Source organism: Rhincodon typus, chromosome 29 (genome assembly GCF_021869965.1).
Source record: "Rhincodon typus isolate 14 chromosome 29, sRhiTyp1.1, whole genome shotgun sequence".
NCBI classification, from domain to species: Eukaryota; Metazoa; Chordata; class Chondrichthyes; order Orectolobiformes; family Rhincodontidae; genus Rhincodon; species Rhincodon typus.
In genome coordinates this window covers 14,026,883-14,036,740 of record NC_063360.1, presented here as the reverse complement: position 1 = coordinate 14,036,740, position 9,858 = coordinate 14,026,883, and the positions used below count along the sequence as shown (strand labels likewise).

The window sequence follows — 9,858 nt, the reverse complement described above, 5'->3', positions numbered from 1 at the left end:
TCATAGGAGCAGGGATGCTGCTTGGCCTGCTGTGTTCATCCAGCTCTGCACCTTGTTGTCTCAGCCTTCAGATTGTTTCTGCTTCAGTTTGTTATAGACTTGCGAATGCAGTGTACCCAGGGATGTTCAGAAGCCTGCAAACAAGAGACAACCTTCATCATCTGTCTGTGTGATTAAAATTGGCAATATCTAGAGGCTTTAAAGAATTCCAGTACAAGACCTAGGTCCACCTAATTGGCTATTGATCGACCATCACTCTGGGGACAACATTGTGGCATTGTTGCTAAAATCAAAAGAACAGAGAGAAATAATTCTCCATCTCTATGGTCTATAACCTTGATCTACAGAATTTGCCTTCCTTGTTTCTATTTTCACACCCATAATATTTGTGTCAAACTATTTGCTTTTGTCTGTCTTATTTACGAATGAATGTATACATGTGTTTGGGGTTTTAAAGGAGTATAGCTTGAGCTGCACAGTGGTAATAAGTTTTTTTTTTACATCTGTTGAAGAATAAGTTTGTTCACGATAAATAAGTACTTTGCTGTTAATATTGAAACTGATGTGAATTACATTTGCCCTGAATAGTGTCCATGAAGGATATTGATCATCTTTGTTGTTTCATTGAGTAGCAGTACATTTGTGACAATTTGCAGAACAGTAGGACTTGATTATCTCAACTGTTCCTGAGTTGAGACACAATGAATAAAGTGCCATATCAAAAGTTATTTTGAAAATAAAGGCTCATGATGTAGAATGTAACATAGAGGCATGGATAGAAGATTGGTTAGCCATCAAGAAACAGACAGCAAGTATAAATGGGTCATTTTTTGATTGGCAAGACGTAACAAGTGGTGTGGCACAGGGATCAATGCTGTGGTCTCAACTTTTACAATTTCTATAAATTACTTGAATGAAGGGACTGAAAACATGGTTCCTAAATTTGTAAGTGATACGACGGTAGGGCAGAAAGTAAGTAGTGAAGAGAGCTAGAGAAAGCTACAAAGGGATATTGAAAGGTTGAGAGAGTGGGCAAAGATCTGACAAATGTGAGAAAGTGAAATTTCCCAGTTTGGTGGGAAAAATCAAAAAGAAGCTTATTATCTGAATGTGAGAGATTACAGAGCTTAGACTTGAGGAGGGATCTGGTTTCCTTCTGCCTGAATTGCCAAAGGTTAGTATGCAAGTACAGCGAGTAACTAGGACAGCGAATAGAATGTTGTCATTAAAAAAGTTGCTGGAAAAGCTCGGCAGGTCTGGCAGCATCTGTGAAGGAGAAAACAGAGTTAACGTTTCGGGTTTCATTCTGAGGAAGGGTCACCGGACCCGAAACGTTAACTCTGTTTTCTTCTCCACAGATGCTGAGCTTTTTCAGCAAATTTGTTTTTGTTCCTGAAATACAGCATCTGCAGTTCTTTTGGTTTTTATTTAGAATGTTGTCATTCATTGCAAAGGCAATATAAAATTGAATATAAAAGTAAGAAGTTATGCTTCAGTTATACAGGCCTTTAGTGAGACCATATCTGAAATACTGCACACAGTATTGGCATCCTTATTTAAGGAAGAATGTGGATGTGTTAGAAGCAGATCAAACAACGTTTAATTGACAAATACCTGGAATAGGCAGTAAAAACCGAAAGAACTGTGGATGCTGAAATCAGGAACGAAAACAAAGTTGCTGGAAACGCTCAGCAGGTCTGGCAGCATCTGTGAAGGAGAAAACAGAACCAGACCCAAAACGTTAACTCTGTTTTCTCCTTCACAGATGCTGCCAGACCTGCTGAGCTTTTCCAGCAACTTTGTTTTTGTTCCTGAAATAGGCAGATTGTCTTATGAGGAAAAGTTGGACAGGCTAGTCTTGTGTCCTCTGGAATTTAGAAAAGTAAAAGGCAACTTGATTAAAACATTATAAGATCTTGAAGGTGGATGTGGAAAGGATGTTTCCTCTTGTTGGATAATCTAGAACAAGGGCTTACTATTAAAAGTAAGGGCTACCCTTTTAAGGAAGAGAATTTTTCGCTCTTAGAGGGTAGAGAGTTTTGGAACACTCTTCTTTAAAAGATGGCAGAGCAGAGTCTAAATATTTCTAAGGCAGCAAAAGGTTAATTCAAGGCAGTGAAAGGAAAGTGGGTGAAGGTGAGAATGTGGAGTTGAAATAACAATCACATCTGCCGTGATTTAGTTGAATGGCAGAGCAGGCTTGTGGGGCAAAGTGGCCTAATCCTGCTCCTAATCTACTCATTTCAATGTGCTTTCGTAACCAGCTGGCTCCGGAAGCCTGCTTCAGACTGTAATTTGTTGGCTGCCCTTTTGTATGATGTAACTTAAACTCTCCAGCTGGTCCCCAAATGTTGGCTAGGACTAATTCTCACTTTATCTGTTTTTCAGCTGTATTCACTTGATACTGAGTGCAAAATTCAGAGTGAAGGCAAACAGATTTACATAACACACAAAAATCATTTACAGGGCCTAGGTGCATTGTAGAAAAACACATCTGTGATCTTTCTTATGAGGGAAGTGCATGAGTAAAACAAAGGGGACGGGACAAGTTGTAAACAGTGAGCAAAACTTCTGAAAATCAAGGAACTGCCAGAATTTCTGGTCAGGAACTTGAATATTTTTCAGTTTAGTAGAATTTTATATTTATCAGGCTGAAGAGCATTGCTGTCAGGGCTTCAAAGATTTTGCTAGTTTTTGTCATCTTTCTTCGTATCAAGTTACTCAGTTTTTCTGAAACTTCACTTCTGTGAGTTCAGTGTCCAAAATGCAAATCTCTGTGATCGCTGTACTCCTCCAAATTCTGGCTTTTTGCACTTATTCAATTTAATTACTCCACCGTCCAGCTGCCAAACGCAATCAGAAATTGCTGGAAAAGCTCAGTAGATCTGGTAACATCTGTGGAGAGAAAACAGAGTCAATGTTTCAGGTCCAGTGACCCTTTTCCAAAACTGCTGTTTTCTAATCTCTGAAATTCCCTTCCTAACCTCTCTCCTTGCCCCTTCAAGATACTCCTTAAAATCTATCTCTTTGACCCAACTTTCAGCCTTCCACCACAGTATCTCCTTAAGTGGTTTGTGGTCATGTGCTTGCTGAAATGCCCTCTTACTCCAGAATGTGTGTTAGCAAGTAGGGGGAAAGTAGAAATATTTAGAAAAGTTCAGCCACAGTAGATAATGCTATGGCTACAGGGAGGCTACAACTTAGGAAAACTATGGGGAGAAAAGATAAATCTCCTTGTTACTGTGTGGTATTTCCTGGTATCTCCACAGGATCCTAGCTGAAGGGAGATTCCTTTCCTGAAGGGAGGTTTTCCAACTGCTTATTTTAGCTGAATTTTCAAATGGATTCACACAAAACCTTTAATCAACTGTGACTGTTTTTTGTTTTGTAAGAGTAGTAACTTGAGTTTCGATGGTGTAACTGGTATTCCTACCAAACGCTACATAATGCCATTAGAAAAGGGGTGTTGTTCACCTTTATTTTAGAATCCTAAAAGACCGTGACATCACTGATCTGTGCCCAGATTTTAAGTTTCAAATGCCAGTGTGTTGGGGAGGGCATCTTGATGCCAAGCATAACCCTGTGGCACAGGTGCAAAGTTTAAAGGGTAAATCCTGATGACTGATATGCAGGACCCAGCAGCTGGTAACGGAACACTACCAGTGGCATGGTAGAAGACTTCTTCTTTAAAACAGTTTGAAACACAGACTCCATGAACAGAGGACAGTATAACTGTGAATGAAACATACAATCTTATACAGTGCTTCTATCCCTGGATTTGGATTCTGAAACTAACAATTCAAACGTTTTCTCTTCTAGTTGTACTGATTGGAGACTCTGGGGTTGGAAAGAGCAATCTCCTATCCAGATTTACGCGTAATGAATTTAATCTGGAGAGTAAGAGCACCATTGGAGTGGAGTTTGCCACCAGGAGTATCCAGGTAGACGGAAAGACAATTAAGGCCCAGATCTGGGACACAGCAGGACAGGAGCGATACCGTGCCATCACTTCAGCGTAAGTATTTTATTGTAGTTCAGCGTAAAGATCTTTTTCATTGATTTGCACCCCTCCCCAACCCCTCTATCTCCAGGAGGCCTTGTGGCACAGTTGGTTCTGTCCCTGTCTCTGAGTCAGAGGCACAAGTATTCAAGTACCATTCCTGGCCTTGACAGCCACAGAAGGTTGTTCATAATGTGACTGAAGAGGTGGATTATCGATATGCAAGTCCTTCCAACACATGCAAATGACATGTGAGATTCTCGGTCAGCCATGAGATGGAAAGAAGGTTGGGCTTTCCACCATCACTATCCATAGCTCCAGTCTACAAGAAACACGTCAAAGTGCATGTTGCCATAGCAACTCAAATATCCTGAATGATCGGTAATACATCACAGCACTTCTATCTCTCTAATATGTCCGAGATCCATTTTCCACAATTAGGATGCTCTCCAGATTTCTGCAGTGCCACTCTATAGTCGCCTTTGGAAAATCTGAATAGCTTGTCATGAAGTTGGTGGAGGGTTTTTAAACACTAGACATACAAACACCATATCTCAGAACGTCCTCTCAGTCAATACATGGTAACAAAGATGAGGCAGAAGGGATGCAGCACATAGAGATGTTTTAATGACACGTGGTCTTCTTGAAGCAACAAAATTAATCTCTGTTGCTGGGTGTGCAGTGATAAATGGGGGTGTAAGTTTCTTCTTCAATAGCTGAAAATTTGAAGTTGGTGTTTTCCTTCACCCATTCTTTAAAATACTAAGTATTTCAGGGTTATGGTTCTACCCCTGCTGGGGCATGATGCCCTGAACAACAGCAGACGTGTTTCATTTAAGTATTTACTGTCTATGTGTTCAACTGCAGGTGCATCAATACCACCCTAACTTTAATGTGTATATGTTTTTCAAAACTGAGTCACTGTTGAGGAGCTGTCAGCGTGATGTTTTCTCTGCTTACCACTGGAGTGATGAGGCAATTGTAACACGCCTGTTACCCCTCCAGTCACAGTTCAACTAACTGAACACCAATCAAGGATTGAGATGGCCAAGGGCCATAGATGGCTTATTAAAAATTTTATTCTTTTCTAATCAACCTGTTCAGAGATGTTATTACACACCTCTGGAGCAGGTGGGACTTGAACCTGAGTCTCTGCATTCAAGGATAGGGACACTACCGGTGTGCCACAAAAGGGCCCCTATAGATGGCTTTAAAGTGTTTTTTTTTTTTTTTACTGTTTGAGTCCAAGTACCACATATACTGCAGGTTTCAGCAAATGAGCAGGACTGTTACAGTCTGGGTTGTGTGCTCTGTCAGGTACTATCGTGGGGCTGTCGGTGCGCTGCTTGTTTACGATATTGCCAAACATCTAACATATGAGAACGTTGAGCGGTGGCTAAAGGAGTTGCGTGACCATGGCGATAACAATATAGTCATTATGCTGGTTGGGAACAAGAGTGACCTCCGTCATCTGAGAGCAGTACCAACTGATGAAGCACGGGCTTTTGCTGGTAAGTCACATGCACATAGAAACGGTCTATAAACTCTCAATCCTATTTGCTGTTATCAGAGCTGGTGGAAGGCTGTGGAACATAAATAATGTTGGTGAATTTTATAAGGCCGTTTATATTCTCTTGCTACCTCTTTTTCCTACATAATACTGATGAATTGCTATGGGGCAGATTCATAGACATTGTGTGACCGACTTTTTAAATGCTCACGGAAGTGATTTTATTGGATTCCACTTGGTTCATCGACACTAATGAAATATTTTCTAATCCTTTTTCATATAGAGAAGAATTGTCTTTCATTTATTGAAACATCTGCTTTGGATTCAACAAACGTAGAGGAGGCTTTCCAAAATATCTTGACAGGTAAAATCAAAAAGACAGTCTGGGTGCAAATAAATGTATCTGTACTGCAACAAATACAATACATCAAAGAAAGTCTCCAGTTAAAAAGAGAAATACAGCAAGTCCATTAGCAAAATTAAAACAAAACACTGCTGATGCTGGAAACCTTAATCGAAAACAGAAAATACTGAAGAGCATTTGTGGGGAGAGAAACAGAGTTAATGTTTCAAGTCCAATATGACTCTTCTTCAGAACTGAAAGTGTTGGAAGAGTATTGTGTTTGTGCTTTTAACAGAGGGTGAAGAGGAGTGTGTGGAATGGAAGGTGAGGGTGACAAGAGCAAAAGACGAAGGGAGTGCTAATAGTGGTAAAGGAAAAATTGAGATGTCAGATGGGTGGAACCGATTGATAAGAAAAAGAGAAAATGGTTCACGCTGCTCAAGCAAAGCCAACAAGACAAAATCAAGATATGACCATGGTGGGAGGGTAGTTGTAAGCAACAATGGAGGACAGAGGTCATGCTGTGAAGTTGCTGAATTCCATGTTCAGTCCTGGAGGTTGCAAAGTACCTAAGCAGAAAATGAGTTCTTCCTCCAGCTTCCTCTGCAGCAGGCCCAGGATTGAAATGTTGGCACAGGAGCAAGACGGTTAATTGCAGTGGAAGGTCAGGGTCATTCTTATGGACATAATGGAGATGTTCTGAAGAGCAGTCAACCAGTCTGCATTTGGTTTTGGCAATGTAAAGGAGACTACATTGTAAGCAGTGAATACAGCAGACTAGGTCGAAAGAAGTATAAGTAAAATGCTGCTTCACTTGGAAGGTGCGTTGGGGGCCTTGGACAGTGAGGAGGTGAAAGGCCAAGTGTTAGCATGGGAAGGTGCCTTGAGGTTTGGGGTGGGGTGCAAGGAAGTGTTAGGAGTAATGGAGAAATTGACCAAGGTCTTGTGGAGGGAGTGGTTCTGCCGAATGCTGACAGAGGAGGGAGTAGAAGATGTGCTGGTGGTAGCATCCTGCTGAAGGTGGCAGAAATGGTAGAGGATGATTCTTTTAATGCACAGGATGATAGGATCAAAAGTGAGAACAAGGGGAACCCTAGTGTTTTGGAAGAATGGGATGGGGTGAGGGCAGAAGTACAGGAAATGGGTTGGACACTGTCAACCACAGGAGTCCTTGGCTGAGGGAAAAAGAGGATATGACAGAGGCACCTTAATTGAAGGTGGCATCATCAGAGCAGATTCGGTGGTGATGGATCAAGTTGCAGTTGCTAATGGTCCTCGCCTATAAGGCAGAATGATCAGGAGGATAAATTCCTATACCTTATCCAGTACACATTTTACAATTTCAAAATGTTCTTTTGAGGCATACTATCATATTTATTATTGATCAGAGATGCTATTTGCCCCCATTTTAATACACCAAAATATCTAAGCCTAATCTATCCAAAATGTCTAAGCCTTCCTCTGGAGGATCCAATTGTTTCATCAATGATTTTAGGTATTCACATCCACTGGTCTATCTGGGAGTTTTTTCTATGTGTTGATCGCTGTGAGCAGAGGATATTCTTGATAACTGTTCTAAATTTGGCCTTTTCCCAGTTTGAACCTGTATCCCCACATCTTTCACCATTAACTTGAATATTGTTGCATAAGAGTTCCTCTTGCATACCTCCTTTTCAAGCTGAAAAATGCACATTTCTCCAGCCTTTCCTCATAACTCAGACCTCCCCCAGACCGGGGAGCAGCCTTGTGGCTTTCCTTTGCACCACTTCTGACAACTGACTGTCTCCTTCATTTCCCAGTGATCAGACTCCAGTCTCAGGCTAACCACAGCACCAACTGACTTGGAAAATAGATCACCCATTCACGGGCTGTGTTCATTGCTACTCATGGATACAGTTGGCTTGCTATTTCATGGAATACATTCTTTATATTTCCTTCTCAGCTGCAACATTGAAGGTCAGATTTTAGTTCACAGAGGAATTGAGATTGCATGGGGCATGAGCAACTGAGACAAACATGAATCATATCAGGGTTGGAAAATCTGATCTGGCCCTTAGATCAGTAATTTGTAGAAAATGCAGATCATTTAGTCCATCAAATCTGTGCCAGTATATTTCACTCTCCATAAGGCAGCTAGGTTATTCTCAAACTCAATCCATCAGAAAAACTGGATTTAAATTTGAATTTTCTCGCAGATGTTGAAAACAAACCTGTTTAGTGAGACAACAATACTCAGAGTTGATGAAGAATTGAATTTGTACAATAGGTGGGTCTCAGTTGAGGCTGCAGATCAGAAATATTTTTGCCCTACCATGTTGAGATGGGAAACAAATGCTAAACCAGGTCTATGTTCAAACAGTGTTTTCTGATGTCCGTTGATCTCAGTTAAGGCTTTGTATGAAACATGATAATTTCTCTTTTTGCTCTGTTCTTCAGAGGTGAAAATCACCCAGGGTTCTTGCTCCTCAACACTGCCTAGTGACCCTGCTGGTAAACTAGTTTGTGTGAAATCAGAACTGTACTTGACTCTACTGCTGCTTTCCCTCCGACTACTCGTTAGAGTTGAATAATTAGATTGCAATCATAGGTGACAAGTGAATATGAAGAACAGTTTGCAGTTTGCAAGAAAGTTTTCAGTGGAGCATAATTAAACAAATGTTGACTTCAAGCCACATGAGGAGTTATTCGGACAGATGGTGAACAGCTTGCTCAAAGAGGTAGGTTTTGAGGAGTATCTTGAAGACTGTAGAGAGCTTTACAGCAGGAATTCCAGAGCTTAAGGCTTCAGCGGCTAAAGACGTTGGCTGTCATTGCTGGAGTGATGCAAATCAGGGAATGACTTAGAATTAGATGATTGAAAATATATCAGATTAATGTGGGAGGAGATCACAGGTAGGATGGGGTGATGCCATGGAGGAATTTGGAAACATTTTAAAACTCTGGCAATGCCAGAATGGGAACCAGTGTAGGTCAGTGAACACAGGGGTATTGGGTGAATGGGTCTTGGTGTGAATTATGACAGAGGCAGGAGAGTTTTGGATGAGTTTCAGTTTGTCAGGCTGGAAGATGGCAATCTGTGATCCACAATCAAATATGAAAAATGGTTACTTGATGAAAATGATGGAGGCTGCCTAGTACCTGTCATAGAGAATGGGAGAGATTTTTTAAAAAAAATATTGAGTTTAAAAAGTCCAGAATAACTAAAATTATTTCTGTTTTCTAGAAATTTACCGCATAGTTTCTCAGAAGCAGATCTCAGACCGATTGACCCACGAGTCACCTGGCAGTGATGTGGTGGAAATCAATGTACCTCCAACAAGCAATGGGCAGAAATCTAACAAACTGCAATGTTGCCAGAATATGTGACCTACTGCAGCTGTTCCTCAATATTTTCCACTGCTGCCTGTGCGTTAATAGTGTATTTGGAATGCTTCCGTCCAATGCCCAATATGATTTAATTTGTTTCTTTTGGATGTTTTCTGCTGCAACTACAGAACAGATTTCACATCCTCAAAATGAGCAGCAACTGATTGCCTGAAAAATACTGATGATAGCACGGATCCCTCTCCACGAGGCCCAGAAATGTGCTGTTAATAATTCAAAGATAGATTTATGGCCCTTATTCTCAGATGGAAATAATTACGCAGAGCCAGCTGAGATGCTTTCCCTTTGTGTTTTGGGGCTTAGCTGCTGGGATGAAAGCTTTGCCCTGCTATTGGCTCTCAATGCCTGGGCGAGATGAGGTTGGGACGTATCATTCCTGTTCCAAGTGGGATGGGATGAACTGGGAATAATTCAGTTTCAGTCCACCAGAAACACAAGGCAAGAGCCTGACGTCATTTTCAACAGAGAAGTTATTTATGATGGTGAAATACTTGTTATACTACAGAACTGCTACGGTTTTATAGTTAATAAAAGTCAAAAATAATTGTATTGTGACATTCTAAAAGTGTTCTTGGCCTGTTCTTGTATTTATTTGTTAGTAAACAAGCTGCTTACATCAGA

At 40.8% G+C, this 9,858-nt stretch overlaps 1 protein-coding gene across 1 annotated transcript in view; it reads left to right on the top strand.

Annotated features, from left to right (window-relative positions):
• Nucleotides 1-9,858, top strand: part of LOC109915311 (ras-related protein Rab-11B-like) — a 20,099-nt gene extending 10,241 nt beyond the window's left edge. The window contains exons 2-5 of the mRNA XM_020514919.2: nt 3,820-4,015; nt 5,318-5,511; nt 5,794-5,874; nt 9,077-9,858. Of these exons, the coding sequence (XP_020370508.1) occupies nt 3,820-4,015; nt 5,318-5,511; nt 5,794-5,874; nt 9,077-9,219 (614 nt within the window). The 3' untranslated portion in view covers nt 9,220-9,858. The remainder of the gene's footprint in view (nt 1-3,819; nt 4,016-5,317; nt 5,512-5,793; nt 5,875-9,076) is intronic.